Raw genomic sequence first — 20,634 nt, 5'->3', positions numbered from 1 at the left:
TCCTCTTTTTTATTTTTTCATAATCTTGGTTGGAAGTGCTGTTTCGGCATGCTAGGAATTTTGAAGCTGTCACTAGGAGATTACATTCACAGGTACCTCTCACGTGTAAATGATACTGAAAACACCTTCAGCAAGGGTGAAATGTGTGAAGCACCTCAGAACAACATGCACTTTCCTGCTATTACCAACTATTTTGTGATTCAGAGTCGTGTGTCTCAATATTTTACATTAGTAAGATCTAATCTTACTCTCACCGCTTAACAAAACCGTTATTGAAATGGTGTGCAGTTTGTAGTTGGATACATCTCAGTGTTGTGCAAAGGTCTAAAGGTATGCAAATAAAATTGATTTTTAGGGAACTTTGTCTATCTGGATCTAGGTAAAGGTGCACATACAGAAAGGATTATATTTTTTGTTTTAGCCACTATTGAGCTGAATAATCTGAATCAGAATGGCACATTTGTTGTCTGACAGGAAACAGGATGTGATTATGAAAAATATCAAATGTCAATCAATAACAAGATCTCCATCTTTTCGTAGTGCTGCAATGATTTATCCAGTTAATTTGATTACAAAGAAGCCCAACGCTAAATCTCCGCCTCGAACCTTTGCGGATCATTTTTTCACATGGACTAATGTCATGTTAAAGATTAGATAGATCTTAAAATGAAAAGAATAACGAACTGAGCTGTCACCGCCGTCTTACAAATGCAATTATGCCATCTAGTGGCAGAATGATGACCAACACAAATCAATATCACACTTAAATTTTTTTAAATTTTAACTAAATTTTCTGAATTATGAAATTACTGTATGGCTAAAATATGCAGCCAGATTTCGATCAGTCAAAAAAAATCCACTTTTTATGTTAACAAGAGTATGAAAACTTTTATTGTACATTAATCGTGAGTTAACTATAAGTCATGCGATTAAAAATTGTAATCGCCTGACATTCCTAAACAAACACATTTCATTTGTTTCAACTTGCAGCAAAGACACTCCGTAATATCTGATAACAACCCTGGCTAACGCTAGCTCCATACTTCCTTGACACCAATTACTCATGAGTTTTTCAGCAAATGGCTCAGGACAGATTCCACAGAAAAAAAAAGCAAACTGAAACGTAGTCCCGTGCGTGCCCACATGCCAGCGAACCCCGCGTGCCCACCACAAGTATCCTCGGTCGCCCGGGGGTCAAATGCCAACTGGCATCGCCGCTCTGTCACTCAGCACACTCGGACAGCTGCTGGGTAGAGTTACACCGTATTACTCGCGTTGTTGCCAGGGCAGCTCGTTGCACCTCGTTCGACCCCGCAACCCACCGGCTGCTGTTTTCCCCCAGTGTTTATAATTATTTTAATGCACGCGCCTTCAAAATTGCGCCGCGCTTTATTGTATTTAAAAATTAACTCACGGGGCGGCAACGCAGAGGAGCGACAGCGGTTAACATGATTGCCGCACAACATCGAGCCCCCCCGCAGACCTCACCTTTGCCATCTGCCGCGTCTCGGCGACCCCTCCCCCACCAGTGCTCTCGTTCATCCACACGTGTTCTCAGTTGTGGCTCCCCATTTGCGCTGATAGGCGTGTTGTTATTTCAGAGGTCTGAAAGAGGGAAGTTATCTCGGGGCCCTTCGGAAACGAGGCGGGGCTGGTAGATTGATGGAAAGCAGACGAGCGTGCCGATACCTACAGCGTGTAAGCGGGCGTTTTCATATTTGGCGCTTGTGTTCGCCAACTTTACGCACACGTCTTGGCTAAATGCATCCCCGTGTGTGTGTCGTCCCCCCCATCCCCCCCGATGACTTGAGGCCCAAGGCAACACTGTAAAAAAGGACAGTAGGAAAAAAAAATAGTATAATAAGAAAATTATCTCTTCAAATAAGTAAAATTATCTGCCAACAGAACAAGAACATTTTACTTAAATTTACCTGTAATATTTTGAAAAATAGGAAAATAATATTATGCCTATATCAACCACAGAAGTCTTGAAAATAATATTTTTAGACTAAAAACAAGTCATATTGACTTTTTTCAAGCTGTAATAAATATAACTATTTTCTTAAAAATACATATGTATTTTTTTTAATTATTTTTTTTACGCTTAGATAACTTAGCCTGAGTGTCAAGCAGGGAGGTAACAGGTCCCATTTTTATTGTCTTTGGTATGACCCAGCCAAGGATTGAACCCGCACCTTCCAAGTCCGAGCTCAGGTAGACACTCTACCACGAGACCACTGAGGAAAAACTATCTTCGCAAATATAACAAAACTAACCACAAATATATTGCACATTTGTCTGATTGTTTTCATATTCATATTTTTTTCCATTGATCTTATTACTAGATTCTGCAAAATCTTAGAATAAGAAAAATCAACTTATAAAACCCCAGTTCAGTGCCTTTGATGTTGGTTAGTTGTCATCTTAAAATGTAGAAAATGCTTGTTTTAAGCCTCACGCTACTGGCTGTTAACACTCAATTCCAAGACTGCACTCTAAAAACAGTTGGGTCAAAAATAACCCAACTATGGGTTAAAAATGGACCGATCCTCAACTTGGGTCAATTTGACCCAACTTTGAGTTAAGAAATGGGTCTTTTAGTGTAAAGTAAGTTTTAAATATTGGTCAGATTCTTTAGTTGGGTCATAAAAATTGGGTCATTTTGTATACAACAACCCAGAAATTGGGTCAAATTGACCCATAAAGTGGATCGTTACTTTTGACTATTTTTAGAGTGCTCTTGATCAAATAAGATAATTAAGCAGTAAGTATCTTCAAATATGCACAATGAGCTTGTCTGACGATTTCATTTTAAGTAAAAAAAAAAAAAAAAAAGGACTTGCCAAATTTAGGTTCAATTTAAGAAATTATATCTTACTTAAGATTTCAGTTTTTGCAGCGCACCATTTCCTGGCGTTCAGGAGGGGATGGCGGTACCAGGCCAGAAGAACTCCTTACCCTGGAACGCCCTGCCCTTTGGCCTTTGCTCGGACCCTCATCTATCACTCACGCGCGTGTTTTTCCATGCTGTTGCGCTCGTGGTGGGTGGGGGTGGGAGTGGGGGAGTCATTTGGACCCAATCTGCAGCACTATCCATCAAAATTGAGGCCGAGGAGCTGGCGTCGTCTTCAAACATACTGCGCAGGCCTTTAACAAGTCAAGCTGTCACGTTCATTTCTGCTCCTGCCGCAATATGCGCAAAGTGCAGCGCTTGCAAAACAAACTGTCATTTCTTTCAAACGTCAAACATCACGTGTCATTTGCCGCGAAAAAAAAAATATGAAGTGGGAGTCATTTGACAGCGTGATATATGCCCACTCCATCAGTATATTAATTAAAAAATATTTAATAGTCTTCATTAGTTCACGCACCGTTGCTTGTTTATAACTGAGTTGGCGTAAAAAAAAAAAACAGCGAAAGGTTATCCTCCTTTTGTTATAATATGCAGCCTGTCCCTTGTTGTTATTTTTCATTGTGTTGTTGTCTACGTCACTGCACTGAGACGGTAGACTGCAAGATAAACATGTAGCGGCTTAGGTGGAGCACGGCAGCGAGGGGGGGTGGTGGTGGGGAGTTGGGGGGTTGCCGGTAATCCTCCTAACACGCCTTCACATAAACACAAACGCGCATATTTGTTGCGCCGCAACAAACGACTTGACTCGCAAAGCAGCAGTAGCTCAGCTGGAAAAGGTTTAACACTCTTGCCGCCTTGCAATTTTATAATATCGGATTTTTTAGATTTTTTTTATTCTTGCTCATTTTTTACACCGTATCTGATTACAAATATAAGACCAAAAAAAAATGGCAATTTTTGGGGGGCGGATCTGTTGTAAATCTAAGCAAATATTGACGGATAAAGTATCGTAAAACAATCAAATGTGCGGCCTGTAATTCATATCTTAGTTTTTTGTATGCAATTTTCCCCCCAGATTTTTTTAATTAATCGATCATTTTTTTAATGATCTGATTTATATTCCGCCAAATATGAGAATCGACACCAGCCTGAACAAAATCCATACATATATCAAATTAATATTCACAACGTCACCTGAGTATGTTTTTTCATAGCTTAAAGGAAAGTTGTAATTGGTGCCAAAGAAGTATGTTGACGTGATTCGCCCATGTTCATGCATTTTGTGTGTAAAATGAGATTTAGATTCAGTCAATTGTTTTGGAATCATACTTTTGTGGCATATCTTCATGTTTACACAATTATAAACATGTTCAGGTGGAGGACGTTAATTACGGACGTCCCGGTTCACCGCGCACAACACTGATCGGAAGAACAGCGATTGTTTTTGTCTTTTAATAACGAGCTCAGTGCCAAGAATGATGGAACAAGAAATACTGGATGTCCTCCATTGTTGTTTGCTGACTGTGTGGCTTTCCTTTATCTTGGTTGAATTCATTGCGCACGTTGTTGGGCTGCGCTGGTATGAGAAATGTTTTACTATGCAGTAGCATCCCGCTAACACACCCTGAACGCAAGCCAAATAAAGGTGGGCAAGCTTTTGTGTTCAAGCGCCATGTTTGATTTTTAAAATGGACATGAGCCAATTCATACACAAGGTAAAAAAAATTTTTTTTTAAATAAATGTGCTTGACTAATGAGTTCAATTCATTCCATAACGCAAAACACTTGTATCTCAAATAATCTTCCCCCACTGAAAATAAATAGAAATGCCATTAATCCGTTCTAGCCTTTGGGGAAAAAACTGACCAAAAAATTGTAGCATATTTTTAATTAGAAAATTAGCACTAGATAGCATTTTACTTACAGTAATAACATAATTAAAGAGAATGTAAAGAATTAAACCGTTTTTGCCACATTTTCTGCTTCAGTTCAATGGACATGGTGCTGATCCTGACTTGACTTCTTTTTTTTATCGATTATTTTATCGATTATTCATTAATTTAATTTGAATAATCTGGTATAATTTTATTTTGCATTAACACATTTTTCCCCAATACTGTTTACTAACCATTTATTTTTGTTGATTTAGTACTATTTAGTGATTTTTTTTTAACAACAATTAGGCACTATCACACAAAAATTTCCAAACCGATTCAGTCACTGGTCCAGTCATCGTTTTTACAAAGAAAAAGCAAATGTCTTATTTTGATTAAAAAGACGATCAGTCCTACTTTCATGAAAGACTACAAAATCAGAGAATAATCACTGTTGAGAGTCTTAAATTGGAGGAGTTGGACAATTTTAAGTTAAACAAATGATTTCTCGATTGTTAATTATTACTCTAATTATCCGTTGACATTTTTAGGGTTATATTTACGGCGTTATGGATTTTGTGTTCGCGTTAAGCTTAGCAGAGATTCATTCATTCATGTGTGTTAGCGTTAAGCTAGCAGAGATTCATTCATTCATTCATGTGTGTTAGCGTTAAGCTAGCAGAGATTCATTCATTCATGTGTGTTAGCGTTAAGCTAGCAGAGATTCACTCGGCAGTAGTTTAGTTTGATAGCAAACTTCAGCTGGGAGTGGCCATAAACAGCTTGAAGACTTTTTTTCCCCCTAATAGTTCTGCCAAACTGCTGAGTGTTTACCGTCACCATTTCGGGCTTGTATCTCAATTTTTGGGTTGCAAATCAAAGCAAAAAAAACAACAACTTTGGTCACAACATAGAATCTCTACTAGCTTTCCCGCTCCTTTGCATGTGTGTTTTCACTTATTCCCGTCTGCTGGCCCCCCCCCCCCCCCCTCTTCCAACCATTTAAGTGTTCGCACTTGTGTTTAAACACAAACACACCCCAGCGGCTCCATCCAGCCACCAGCGTGTGAACGCGCACGCCCCGAGTCAAACCGCATCAAGCCGTCTCCTTCACCGGCTTCTTCTGTCAGACGTCAAAGCGGCCCGACGGTGTCGTGACGTTTTTGTTAAGAGAATGGCAGGATTTCCCAGCGAGCGAGGAAACGCTACCCATTTCCCTCTCGGTAATTTTGAAGAGTGCTGACAAAGCGCCCTCGGATGTGTTTCCACTCGAAAATTGAAGTGTGAGTGTTTTAGAAACATGGTCAATGAATGACGAACGCTCTTTCATAAAAAAGCTAAAATGGCTGCCAGTCGTTTGACGCATGGGCCCACGATTGGCTGGCTTTTCATTGGACGCGTTCGCACCCCTGAGGCTCTTTCATTGGCTGTCCCACTTCATTATTTGGAGTCGACTTAAGAGCCTTTGGCATGGGGGTCTGCCTCGCATCTCTTGTGTTGCGCGCTGGCTGCGTTGCAAGACAAATGGACCTCTTTATGTATCTCACACATGGTGAGCGTGTGTGTGTGAGCGTGTGTGCGTGTGTGCGAACGACCCCTGTCCAAGACCCCTCAGCCTCAAGTCTCTTGTCCAGAGTTCCCTCCAGCCCAGCAACCCAGCCCGCTTAACGTAGTTAGCTGCCCCCTAATGACAGTGAAATGTCATTAATATGCCGCGCAGCTGCACCCGGTCACCAGTGGGGATGAAAGGTAATCAAATCTCCACGGGCTAACCTAAAGCTGAACCTCCAGAACTGCTCGGCAGCAACGAGACAGACAGCATTCTGGAGTTTTGTCATTTGTGTGTGACTGTGTGCGACTGTGTGTGTGTGCGTGTGCGATTCCCCTTTGAAGTGTTTGATGCTCGCCAGACTTCTCCGACGTCGGAACGGCTGCACGCGCCACTTCATCATCGGGATGTCTCGCGCATGTTTGTCCGTTTGCGCGGAGTTATGCCGTAATTGTTTTAGGAGGATGTGGCTGAGTGCAGACTACCCCCCCCCCCCCCTTTAAGTGCGCTTGTGGCTAGTCGAGTGAATCTTAAGACCGACATTACAAACCGCTCACACATGAACATAATTAAATAATCGGTTTGAAAGCAGCGCATTCCATTAAGCTAGCATGCTAGCTGGGTGGTAGAGGGTCATATTTTACTTTTTTATTCATTTATTTAGAGTAGGGATTCTGTGCACAGTTTATACGGATTTCGGAATAATTTTACCAATAGAAATAAAGACGGGCATCCTAGTGGGTTAGTGTTTAGCATGTTGTGCTAATGGTTAGCTAGCAGTTCTGCCTCACAGTTCTTGGGTAGTAGAGGATGATGATATATTTTCTTTCAGTTTTTTTGTACACAATAACTGGTCTCACTACAGTTTATACGTATTTCAAAATAATTCTTTCAACAGAAGGAAAAATGGGCAGCATGGTGGACTATTGGTTAGCATGTTGTGCTAGTGGCTAGCATGTCTGCCTCACAGTCCTTTAACCCCGCTTTCCATGAACTTTTAAAGAATCTGAACTGAGTCTGAGGTATATTCTGGCTCTCGATTAAGTCAGCTGTGGTGGTTAATAGGTCACTTGCAATGCTAATGGGGAAAAGCAATCTAGAATATTAAGAATAAAGAAATATGATTATGTTCCATAGTGAAAAATCTTATATTGTACAGTGTACAGACAGTTTTGATCTAGTGTACACATTTTAAAAAGTCACTTTTATGTTGTTAGCATAATTGCCTAAGTCATTTTTAAATGTTTTAGAAAAACAAACCAGATTCCAGTTTCTACGATTCAACCTTTGTGGATTACCTCAACCTGAATGACTGAAAATCTAAAAAGCCATAAAGACAGAAAGTAAAAAAAAAAATGACTACGGTAATTATGTTATTAGGCTAAGAATAGAATTGTTTTATTGCTCCGCAAGTAAATGTGGCAAAAAAAGCACCAATGAATTTAGATTTATTTTTAAGACTAATGTAAAAGTAAAGTAACTATTATTACAGTAATTATAAACATTTCTCTGTGGCGGCAATTATAGCCTGACACCCACGTCACTCACCTGCCCTTTAACCCATACACATTCAAAGTCATAGATACTACAGTAGATGTTCAGGATGGCGACCCCATGTGGACAAAAATAATACCTAGACCTCATTGTTTGATAATGCAAACTGTGTTGTAACGTATTCCCTTTCCTTCCAAACAAGTTAACTATCTTATAATATTACAGCCTTTTTGTGTGACTTGCAAACAGTAACTCCGATACAGATTGTGCGCTTTGCATTTCACCTTCTTTGCCAAAGAACAATAGCGTCTTTTATCAGCTAGTTCTTGTTTTTCACTTCACATTATTTTCCGGGTTCCTGTTCCTGTAGCACCAAGTGAACCGGGGCGTTATCCTTTCATCACGCCAGCGCTTTCCTGGCTGCCCTCTTCTCAAAGTGATGTTCGAGTCCGACTCCCCCCCCCGTGGCAACTTTTTTGGCAAGGGCGACCCTTTGCCGACACGCGTGTGTGTGTACATTTGCGGCGTTTTAGCATGTTGCAAGGACCCGGAGAGGCGCTTTCCGGGCTATGTGAGTCACTTCCTACGCGGCGTGATTGTGCGGCCGGGACAATAATAGGCAGTGTTGATTGAGAACTGGGATGGCGTTGAATAATCGCCGGTGGAGGGCTGCAGACTTGGGCGAGGAGCTTCTCCAGCCACAGGCCCGCCATTGTTTTGCTTCATGTCTCGGCCTGACGGGACTCCAGAAGCCAGCCATTGTATTTAATTACAGTTGCCAGCCCCCCCTCACAGACTCGCGTCCTCGTGTCCCAGATTTCCACGGATGCTCTCATTAAGATTTGCCATTCTGTGTGTGCGTATGTGCGCGAGAGAGAGAGAGAGTCCACTGATAAGGAAAATCCCATCGCATGTGTCGATGAAGATGCAATTTTGATGCGGGTGAGGGGGCGCCGCACACTGTATGTTTGTCTACGATTCTAATCAAGGAAGCTTTTAATGTGGATGAATAGGTCCGCTCTCGCTCTAATAATGCCGCGCTGTAATTAGTCCACATCAAAAACTGTGAATGGCCGCTTGCTAATGAGAGAATATGCCACGTTATGTAAGGCGCGCTCTATTTGGGGTTTAATTTGTTTGACACGGGGGTAGTGGCGGCGCGGCCCGGCGGCATGACGGGGCGCTGCGGGCCCCGGATGACACCCACAGAGGTGCAATGAAAGGCAAAGGACGGACGATTTCTGCCTAGCGGTCTGCCTTCCGCCTTTTTTTCGGAGTTTGAAAATAAGGTGATTGTTTTTCCTTCAATGATGCCATTGCACCATGTGTATAAATAAACTAGACTAAGTGCAATTTCTGCAGAAATGGTGTGGGAATGCTGAAAGCTGGAATGCTAATAGTAAATTTAAAGTATTAATTGTAGATAAATGAATAAAAAGAACCCCTGGGAGGTGTGAATTTTTCAAGCAATTTGAAATGTATATGGAAAGGTGTTATCTGAAAGTACCCTCCATTCATCTAGATGGAAAAGTGGAACTAATGATATCCAATGGAAAAATGCAAAATAATTATATCACTCAATAGCGCCACCTAGGCATGCAGTACCCTCCATTCATTTAGATGGAAAAAGTGGAACTATGATAGTCAGTTGGTATACATCTTATATCCCTTAGACTAATCGCCATGGATATATTTGCAATGTACAGTCGGAAGTGGGATTCGAACCCACGACCTCCTGGCAAGGCAATCTACCAAATGTGCCACCGAGCAATATCAGACAGCTGGTAATGATGCTCAGTTGTATGTATGGACGTGGGCGTGGAAAGTGGGACTTGTTCAAAAGTTCAATGTCAGTCCCATTGAAAATGAATGGAAATGAAAAGTTGATATTTAATGTTAAATTGCGCGAATAACGTAAATAATGTGGAATCAGACGATAAATACCTCGGAAGGCGTGGATTTCTGAAGTTGAAATTTGAAATGTGTAAATCGGAAGTATTATGTTGGAGTTGTTTCACGGCAAAACAATTGTGGAGAATAAAAAAAAAAATCACAATAACATATGTGGGAATCAAACCAACGTCATCCCATCAGATTTTTTTGGGCTGCTGTGAACGGATTATAAACTCCCAAGGCTCTTAAATGGAATGGCTCAATAGCAGGAGTCCTGATTGGCCGACGGTGTTTAGCGCCGCAACAGGACCTTAAGCAAACCCATTTGCTGTACATTCTCCCCACAGGAAACATTGAAAAGGTGCTGAGCAGGCAAGAGTTTCTTCTTCTAGGAAAGCCTTAAACAGATCTGGGCATCGGGAGTGTTTATTTTGGTTGCGGCGAACATAATCTCTCGTCCGTGCACCATCTGCCGCACGGACACGAAGTTGGCAAGCCGAGCTGAGGCGCGTGAAGATACTACTCACAATCGTCAGGAAGGCGGGCGGGCGTCCATCCGATCTGACGTCGCCGCGCGACGTGTCGACTTGACGGCCGCTGTAGTCAAGCGCTGTGTTAAATATAGATGGTCGATTTGTAAAGGAGCTCCCCCCCAGAGCGGTCCGTCCACCTCGCAAATCCTTCCTGTGTTGAGCTGATAATGCCGAGCGAGCGCAACGGGGCCGCACATATTCACAATAAATATTGACGGCAGCTGACACGTACGTACGTGCCATTTGCGCTTAAAAGCCATTTTCCCTATTATTTGTTGACACTCTCAATTTATAGTAAAATTGCTCTGGATTAGTGGTGGGCATAAGGCCCGCTCCATTTTTTTAATCTGGCCCACCTGAGCATTAACATTATTACAATATTTATTACAAGAGTTCTGTAATATTTCTTGCAACAATTTAGCTTTTTTTATCCCTAAAAATGCTAAATGGAAATGTATTAAATCTGTGATTTATTTTATTTTATTTAAAAAAGCAGGTCAGTTAAATAATAATAATAACAATAATGTTAGTAAATAACGAGTTTAAATACAAAAAAATAGATACTTTACCTTAAAAAATTTTTTAAATAAACAATTCTATATATATAATAATGATGCAAAAATAATATGTTTCCTCTAATTGTCTGATATGATCAGTTAAATGAATATTTTCAAAATGCCCCCCAAAAAACTATAAAAATGGCTACTATCTAAATCTATTTATTTTCATATCATATTGTAATATATCATATAATATTGTATTTATTTTTTAATTTAATTGTATGTTTTTATTGTAATAATAATTTTATGTATTATATTTTAATGGATGGATGGATTTTTTGTTAATTATATCTTCTTTTTTTGTTTTTTTTACAATTTCCGTTACATTTTATCTATTTGTTCTTGGACATATTCATTGATTACATATTTTTGTATTTTATTATTTACTATAGGCACTTGAATTTGACTTAGGAAAAAGTGAACCCAGCCTTATTTGAAGGTGTAACAACGTATATTGTGGCCATTTTACGATCAGGAACTAGAAATGAGAAGAATAGAAAATTGCCATTAATTTTATGCATGCAATTTTTAGAAAAAATGCTGTATTGGGATAAATAGGTCTTTATTTCAAATTCTCTGACATTTTAGTTTTTTGGGCTGGGGGGGGGGGGGTAATTTATCATAAGTATCTGTGCTTGGTATCAGTGACTACTCAAGAGTTGAGTACTCCCACTGCTATCGGTCTGAAAGAAAAAAATGCTCTCGAACATCCCTCCTTTTTAAGCCACTGTGAATTGCTGCCGCTTCTTTTAATAAGAAGTCGATTAAAACAAAACAAAAGAAGCGTGACATCATGCCAAGTAATCATATTGGCATGTGAATAAAAAATGGAAGACAACATGGCCTAGTTGCACGCGCATGCACATGGAGCTCAAGCAGGGATTATGGCATTATTTGCTCGGCTGCAGAGCTGCGCCGTGAATGCGTGCTTTCATATTTGACATCCGCGTTCTGCCGCGCACACGCCAACACTCACGCCGGGTATCCAGGTCAAAGTCCAATGCATATTACATGAAGACAACAGCGGGGCATGTATGTTTTCTTCTGGTGGCTTGTGCCACATTGCAGTGTTTGGCAATCTTTTATTATTTACCGACAAAAAAATGAGATGAATAATACGTTTTGGTGCAATTATGTGAAATGTGATCATTTCCCGCGGCACACCTGATGATCTCTCTATTAAACCTTCTTTTTGTGAGAATGTGAAAGAGGGGCGGGGTGGGGGTGGGGGGGGGGCGCAATTAGCCTTGCTTGCAGTTTTTCTCCTTCGTCCGTCGAGGAATGAGTTGCTAAGCATCCCTGCTTAAAGGCGTGATTATATAAGGATAAATAAAAGAGCAACTGCAGGCCATGTATCAGAGGGAAGCACTTTCTTTGAACCCTGCCAGCAAGGCAGTTCCTCGCAACAAGACATCACTTTGGCTCCAAGGGGGAGAAAAGCCCGCAAAAGGGTGGGCTCTCCATTTCTTTGATGATCCGCGTTTGTGGGAAATGCGCGCAATCAAGCAGTGTGTGTGTGTGTGTGTGTGTTGAAGGTGCGGTGCGCGCGTCAGCCGCTCCGTGAATGTCACCCACCGTTTATCGATTAAGCGCGCTTTGGCTAAGCCCCCCCGCTCGTGTTTCTCTTCTCTCTCCGCAGCGATAGAGACGCAGAGCACCAGTTCGGAGGAGATAGTGCCAAGCCCGCCCTCGCCTCCCCCGCCGCCCCGCATCTACAAGCCCTGCTTTGTGTGCCAGGACAAGTCCTCAGGGTACCACTATGGCGTCAGCGCCTGCGAAGGCTGCAAGGTGAGACGCCGGGCCTTTTCTCGGAATCTGCGAAGACAGCAATATTATTCGTCTGGCTCATAACCATCCTAAGATGTGTCTTCATTTGGGGGGGGGGGGGGCGGGGGGGGGGCTCTTCAAGTGGTTTTGGATCATTTGCACCCTTGTGGGGCAGAGATGCAGCACAAGAGAACTTGTTTTGCAATGACAAACGAATATGACAAGCGTTGTCAAAATAGGAAAGTAGCACTGTAATTACATGGTAGAAGCAAACTTTATGATGTTACTGTTGGTACTAGAAAAGTACCACGATACCGCCCTGTCAAATTTAACGATACCACATATTTTGGTACTTGGATACAATTCGACAGCTAGAAAACAGTTTGTCAAAAAAAAGAGATGCGTACTTGCTTCAAAATGTTTTTTGAGTGGTAAAATTTCAGGGTTACATTTTTAGTAATTAATTTGAACTCCCGAAGTATAATTTTAACATTTTCAGAGTTAAATGGTGTCCAGAGTAGATGTTACTTTTCAAAAGAGCTATTTTGGCTATATTCACTCCCAGCCATTTCCACTGAAGCAATCTCCTTCACTCCAGGCTGTTTTACTAGATTTTGACAGATTTTTGCAAGGCCCACAGAATATTGTGTTCTATTGCTATAAAAAACATGGAACCTACCAAAAGAAAGATTAGAGTCTCTTCTTTTATCAGGAAAAACAAGTATATTTCTATCTGTTTCCGTTTTGCAGCAATTAGCTTTATAATATAGCTAAGTTTCATCCTTATTCACAAATCTATTTAGAATTGTGAGTAAAAGTTTTTTTTCAACAAGGCCCTGGCTGATCTAGTTTGCTCTGCTGCCACCTGCTGGCCGTTTGTGTAGTAACTACCATTTCTTCAACTGTTCTTTGCAGTTGAGCGGCTGCATCAAAGCCTTCTGTATGCTCTAGTATAAAAAAAACGTTTTAATTCGTCTTTGGGACACTTTTTAACTATAATTAGTGTGGACCAAGATTGACATTTTTGAAGTGTTAGATTTAAACTCTGCAGGTGTTGAATTAACACTGCTGATTTTGCTGCGTACAGTCAAATGTACCTGGTCCCTCTCTTTACTGTACACTGGTGAACTTTGCAAAATGAGATAAAATCCATATCTTATCACCGTATAACGTGCATGAAGTACATTTGCATGACAAGAAGTCGTGTTTCCTATATCTCTTTTGCTGACTTGTGCACGTGGATGTTTTCAGGAGGCCTTATCGCTTGATAGTTTGCCGTACTTGTGCATGAAAGGTATTAATACAGTGTGAAAGTCTTAAGCTAGTGCTAAGTTTAATGTTAGAATTTTAGAAGTTTCTCTCACATTTGAAGGGAAATATGGTCCAAAGTAGTGTTTCATGTTTTTTTTTTCTTTTTTTAAAGACTTTTGGGGAGATACAATTTTACCAAAAATATGCGGAAAATGATTTTGGCTTGGAGCAAGGAAGAAACAAAATTAGATTTTGGGTCTTGGCAGACAGCTGTATTTTCATTCTGGTTCTGGTTTTTTGTGGTCGTGACAACAAATGAAGACTGTGCAGTATTGCGTGTTGTCCTGACTTATTGAAGTTCATAAAAAGACAGACATGAGCAAAGCAGATCTGTGGATTCGGATGTAATGTAACTACCAGGTGTATCGGTTTCGGGAATAACCTAACCCAAGTCTATAAACTTACCAAATAAAAAGACGCAATAAAATAAAACTTGGAGCTTCGATGGCGTGTTGGTTTTCACAAAATGACACGAAGATGGCACGGACCGCGGGGAAGGAGGCGGCAGATTGTGGCGAACAGAAAAAAAAAGGAAGTGGGGATGGTTTGAAGGGTTGCAAATCAGTTAGTTGGGGTCGAGGGGCCACAGTTGAACCCGTTGACATCGCGGAAATGATGGCCATCGCGCCATATGTGAGGGGGGGGAGGAAACTGAAGAGCCCTTTCTCACGAAACCTCCTGACAATACAATAAACCTCGACTCCCCCTGCGCGTCTCCCCCTTCATCGCGTAACCGATGAACGACTTTGTCAAATTAGGGCTAAACTTTTAATTTTTTTATGAAAACAAAAAGGAAATATTTGGAGCGCTGGGCGCTCACAGCAGTGTGACGCTCGCTGGCAGTTCTCAGCGCGATAAACAAAAAGCGAGCGGGGCCAGGCGATAGATTTGAGTAATTAGCCGTTCCCCCGCCTGCGATCAAAGTGTTTCTCATTTCGAAATCAGTCTCAGAACTGACGCAGTAATTAGTTTTTTTTAGGCCGAGTGTATCTGCCCCACGGATATTGTTGAAAGCGAGTTGAAAAGAATAACTCGATGCGTAGGTTTCACTGTCGCCTGTCAACATCTCAAAAGCAGCTAAAAATGCAGCCCTTCACACTGCGTGAAATGTCTCTCTATTAAGCCTACTCCCATCTATTCGGCTGCTTATATTTAGTTCCCATGTTTGTATATCTACAAAGGTCAAGCGTCTCAGGCTTTAGCGCAAAACATTTCAGGAGCAGATAGAACATTTTTGGAACGTGTCACAGCATTAGCCATCAGCTAAACACGTGTTTTCCCAAATACTGAGTGAGTCAAAAATAGCTTTACTCGCGACAATACTCACTACTGCGGACTAGCTACATCCTATAGCTAAGCTAGCTAGCAAAAGGGAGACAGTCCCTCCGAGGCTGAAGTTGGCTAACATCTTTCATTTGTTGCTGTTTTGTGACCGAATTAGCTAGCTACTGTGGTCCAGCTATATCCTATAACTAAGCTAGCTTGCTAGCTAGCAAGAGAGACAGTCTCTCCTTCGTTTGTTGACGATTCGTGACCGAGTCAGTTAACTACTGTGGACCAGCTGCATCCTATCGCTAAGCTAGCTTGCTAGCTAGCAACGAAGACAGTCCCTCCTGGGCTGAAGTTGGTGTTCGCCAACAAAACAGCAACAAATGTAGGCTGTTCATTTGTTGCTGTTTTGTGACCAAGTTAGTGAGAGGCCGGCAGCAAAAATAATGACAGACGGGCTTCATTGACCATACTGCTTTACCCTTTATTTAATGTTCATTAGCTGGCTAGCTATTGGCATATTCACACACACTTAGAGTGTGTCTAGCTCCACATGACGTCCTAGCAAGATAGTGAAAAATTCTTCAAATAAGAATCTTCGAGTTGTTTAGTTGAAGTTTACTGTCAAAACTAAACACAAAAAAAAGAAAATTACACATTTATTTAAAGCAAGCACAGTGTAGCACACACATTTACGCTAGCGCAATGCTAACACACAATGCAAAACATTTTGTGGCATTCTGGTGCCAAGAAACTATTTGAAGACTGAGGGAACAAGCTTGCATTCACGTGCATGTCGGGGGCATTTTTTCGTAGTCAAATCATCTGTAAGACATTTTTTTGTGAAGGGTTATGCTGCAAAATTAGGTTAAAATGATATTAAACTATTTTGGCATGATCAGTTAAGAGAAACCGGATCATTTTCCGCAGCACACTGTTGTGGTTGTGAACAAGTGCATTCAACTAAAAGAATTGGCACCTTAAATCAATAACATCTTGGCTCCACTAGCGCCCCCTGCTTGTCAGCCAACCGCCTGCGCTTTGCACATCCGCAGTGCTAATTTGAAAAATTCAGGATGCCTCCTCCGTATCTCTGACTACAGAGGAGATGACTTGGCAAAGCGTGCTCAATAATTCAACGGTACGCGCGAATGTATATGCTTGTCTCATTTGAGACTGGGGTAAGTTGAGGGTTAGCCGCGTCGACTTTGCTGCAGCATGCCAAACTACAAAGGCATTTCCTGGGGGCTGCTGCGAACACGGGAGATAGATGCTGATGGAGGAGGGGGTGGCTGAGCGCTCGTACTTGGAGACAGCTGGCTCGTTTGTTGTTTAACTCCCACTGCCGGCACACACTCACCGGCATTGCACTTCTCATCCCCTTTAGATATTAAGACTTGAGCATTAAATATGCATGCTTACACCCTCGTAGTTATGGTTTTGTCTAGGGGGCACAGCGGCGTGCGGCAGGCAAACTCGCTTCCTCGTGTCCGCTGGCGTAGCAGCATATCAACTGTTTCCACAAGAAATTGGCGCGATACGATTTATTGCTTAGGGTTGCAAGTCATATGGAACTTGAGCTATTTTAAAGTTGTGTAAGCACTACTTCTTTAACTCATTTGCTAAAAAAAAACTTATAAATATGTTATATTTTAAGTGTCCCAAAGACGTATTTTTACGTTTTTGATGAGGTTTATTTTTATTTTTATGCTAGAGCATTGATGCAGCCTCTCAACTGCAAAGAACAGTTGAAGAAATTGTAGGTAGCAGCAGAGCAAAAGAGATCAACCAGGGCCATGTTGAAAAAAAGCTATTTTCCTCACATTTCTAAATAGATTTGTGAATAATGATGGCATTTAGCTATATTCTAATGCTAATTGTTGCAAAACGGAAACAGATAGAAATGTACTTTTTTTTTTCCTGATGAAAGAAGAGACTCTAATCTTTCTTTTGGTAGGTTCTGTGTTTTACAGCAATAGAACACAGTATTCGATGGGTTTTGCAAAATCACTCAAAATCCAGTAAAACAGTCGGGAGTGAAGGGGGTTGCTTCACTGAAAATGGCTGTGAGTAAATGAGTTAAGCGACAAATGCTTAATAAAAATTAGGGATGTTCGATGCCTCTCTTTTTCAGACCGATACCAGTTTGAGTAATAAACTCTTTAATAGATACCGATACCAAGTATCGACACCACAAGTACTTTTGAAATATACAATTCCCACCCTGCAAAAAAAAATACTGAATTTTATAGACCTATATATCCAAATATAGTATTTTTCCTTAAAATTGCATGAAATGAATGGCAATTTAATATTAATTTCTAGTTGTTTTCACGAGTACGGATACCTTGAAATACCTGGTATCGGTACTCGTACATTCCTAATAAAAAGTTAAAATGATTTAATAACTTGGGGCCTGGTCCATATGGATTTTTTAGACCGATTTTGATATTTTAGAGAATACAATTTAATTAATCAGCCAATTAATCCCAAAAATATATAATGAATAAAATAACAGTTTTTTTGTGTGTCCTTAAACACTTATATAACAAATTGACCGATTTTTTTTTCAGGCTCTAGAAATAACGTGAAAAAGACTTGAGCAAAATTTGAACCGCTTCAAATTTTGAGGCAATTAAGTGTTCATTTGCAATAAAGATACTGTAATTAAATAATATTGTATGATTTTTCTGCATCATAAATCAAGTAAATGACTTCTATCGTTAGCGTTTCTATTCTGCAGCCACTGCTTTTTGCCTGACTGCTTTCTGGCCTTGAAACCCGCCGTCCATTTTTAGCATGTTTTAAAGTGTGAGTTTTCGCCGTTTGACACCCTCGTGCGTTAAAAACGCACATGTGAGAACGCAGTAGGTGGCTGGGAAGCACTCTTAATCTGGCAACAATGCGAAAGTCACGTAAGAGAGGATTCCTTTGCTTCCCCCGTGAACTCGCCAACCCTTTCCAACGCTCTTCCCTTCCCCTCACACACCCCCACACACGCACACGCCATGTGGAACACATAAACACGCATCAGGTACCGAGCCGACGGGGTGGAGAGCGCGAAAAGACGAAGTCACGTTAGGACCGTTGGCGAGCCCCGCCTCCCTGCCGTCCCTTTCCTTGTGGCGCTCATCTCCTCTAAAACTGCAGGGCGGCTGACAGGCCCGCTGAGGGCTCTTGTCGCCGGGTGGATTAAGCGGGGATACAAAAAGAGGCTTATGGGCCGCAGGAAGCAATGACTCCTGAAAGAAAAGGAGGGGGAGGGGGCGGGAACAATTAACTGGCTCACGGGCGGCGAGGGAAACGGGGGCGGCGCTGTCAGAGGGCACCTGAGCCTGGTGGTGTTGGGAGGGACTAGGTCAATCCCCTGGTGACAACGAGGTCAGGGTCGGGGCACCGTTGGATCAAATGGGACATGATACACACACATGTCACAAGACGAGACAAGTTACTCCATCTAGTGGACTGAGCTGCTTTTTGCTTTTGGTAAGAGCAGGTTGCAAAGCAGATGTAAAGCTTCGATGAAAGACAACCAGAGGTGAGTCAGCTGACCCAAGCAGGATTGAAACAGCACCGTAACCAGCTGGCAGCACACTATCGTGTAATCGGATTCGTGCCGCTACATCCTTCGCCGTGTGTACGCGCGCCCTCGTGGTTTTCTATTATTAGAAGTCATTTGTTTGGTACCTGGGCCTTACTTTATTTAATCCACCTTTTAATACCACCGCTGTAACGTCACAATAACAGAAGCAAAAATATTGTGGTAACTTTATGTATTTTTTTTTTTTTCATTAACTTAAATTATCTTATTTTTTTACTTAAATTACTTTTCATTTATATTATTTTTACTCATTTTTATGACTGCAGCACTTTGAGATTTGTGTACAGTAAGGTGTAATATTATTATTAAAATTGGCACGGTATCACAGTATTACAATTACATTATTTGCTTAAATAAAAACAGCATTTTTTCCCTCCATTGAACACAATCCATTTTATTTTTAAACAAAATACAGAATGTTTGGTACAGAGAAATGTTAAAATGTTTGTAATTTTTCTTAGTAAGTCACCGTGTCCCATCACAGGTGAGCTATTTTTAGAACAGACCTGTGGGCTACTCAAGTTGTCCTTGGGGCTAACTAGTATCCAGTGGTACCATAAAAAAAAAAGTAAAATATTTTTCACTTTAATCAACAGAGCAAAAGGGCATCCGTGTTTGCGCAGTGTCACTACCGCCCTTTTCACACACAAAAAAAAAGGTTTTCATCAGTCTTAAAATGTATAAAATCACAAACTATAGACACAGAAAATGCAGACACAAAATATCACTGTACTTGTCCTTCCTTCGTCTGTGGGATCAATTGGCAGTTGGCAAACCAGTTAACCCATTTGCTCCCAAAAAACGTATAAATAAGTTCTGTTTTAAATGTCCCAAAGACATATTTATATGTTTTTTATGTTAGTTTGTTTTTATGCTAAAGCATACAGAAGGCTTTGATGCAGCTTCGTAGTTATTACACAAACGGCCAGCAGGTGGCAGCAGGGGCCATGTTGAAAAAAAGCTCATTACTCACATTTCTAAATAGATTTGTGAATTATGATGAAATTTAGCTATATTCTAATGCTAATTGCTGCTAAACGGAAACAGATAGAAATATACTTTTTTTTCCTGATGAAAGAAGAGACTCTAATCTTTCTTTTGGTAGATGTTTTTATAGCAATAGAACACAATATTCTGTGGGCCTGGCAAAATCAGCCAAAACCCAGTAAAACAGCCGGGAGTGAAGGAGATTGCTTCAGTGAAAATGGCTGGGAGTGAATGAGTTAAATAGTGCATTAGTGGACTGATATTGTCCTGCACGGAAACCAATGTGAAATTATGTTGGGAAATCTGCTGCCGCCATCGTAAACACAGGTCATATCTAAAAATTTGCTCGTATCTGAACAAAAAAACAGCCGAGTGACAGCTGGTAACGCCAAAAACAAATCAGACAAGGCCTTGCTTGCCCTGACCGCTCGCCACTCTCAGAAACACGAATCGCTCTGCTGGGATTCGAGCGGCGGCCATCGGTTAAAAGCAATTTGCGGGCTGAGGCCCAGCGGCCATCTGTTGGCAAGCGACGCTAATCCCGCAGCGTGATGGTGGGGGCTCTCTGGGAGCTGGCCCCGCCCACTCTCCCAAAACTAGCGTCCCGCTGCGTCTGATCAATAGCTACATTGACCTGTTTTGCATGTGTGCAGCGGCGTGTTTGCACCGGTACTGAGGGCTCACTCAATTGTAGCTGATCTGCATTAACCTCTTTTTATCTTTTTGACACTGCAATAATGCAGCCACTGAGGTGCACATTGATTTTATTGGGGCTCGTAGCGCTGACGCGCGGCTTACAACCCAACGCGGTGTGTTAAAAGGCTTGCTTTGAATCTCAAAATGACAACATCTCGGCTGTCGTCTTTTTTTATTTGGAAGCAGGCCGGATGATCTCATTGCGATGTGGCCTCTGCCTCAAATGAATGGTTTGAATTGCTGAAT

General features: G+C 41.3%; 1 protein-coding gene across 2 annotated transcripts in view; it reads left to right on the top strand.

Moving 5' to 3' along the window:
- The window catches only part of raraa (retinoic acid receptor, alpha a), a 164,653-nt gene that overhangs the window by 130,913 nt on the left and 13,106 nt on the right, over positions 1–20,634 (top strand). For both annotated transcript variants that reach the window (XM_086064202.1, XM_086064201.1), the window contains one exon: positions 12,397–12,545. In XM_086064202.1, the coding sequence (XP_085920328.1) occupies positions 12,397–12,545 (149 nt within the window). The remainder of the gene's footprint in view (positions 1–12,396; positions 12,546–20,634) is intronic.

The sequence above is a fragment of the Leptonotus elevatus genome, chromosome 20 (genome assembly GCF_054856555.1).
Source record: "Leptonotus elevatus isolate MCC_2025b chromosome 20, RoL_Lele_1.0, whole genome shotgun sequence".
In the NCBI taxonomy this organism is placed as follows: Eukaryota; Metazoa; Chordata; class Actinopteri; order Syngnathiformes; family Syngnathidae; genus Leptonotus; species Leptonotus elevatus.
Note: the sequence above shows the minus strand (reverse complement) of the source record. Positions and strands in the feature narration are given on the sequence as shown.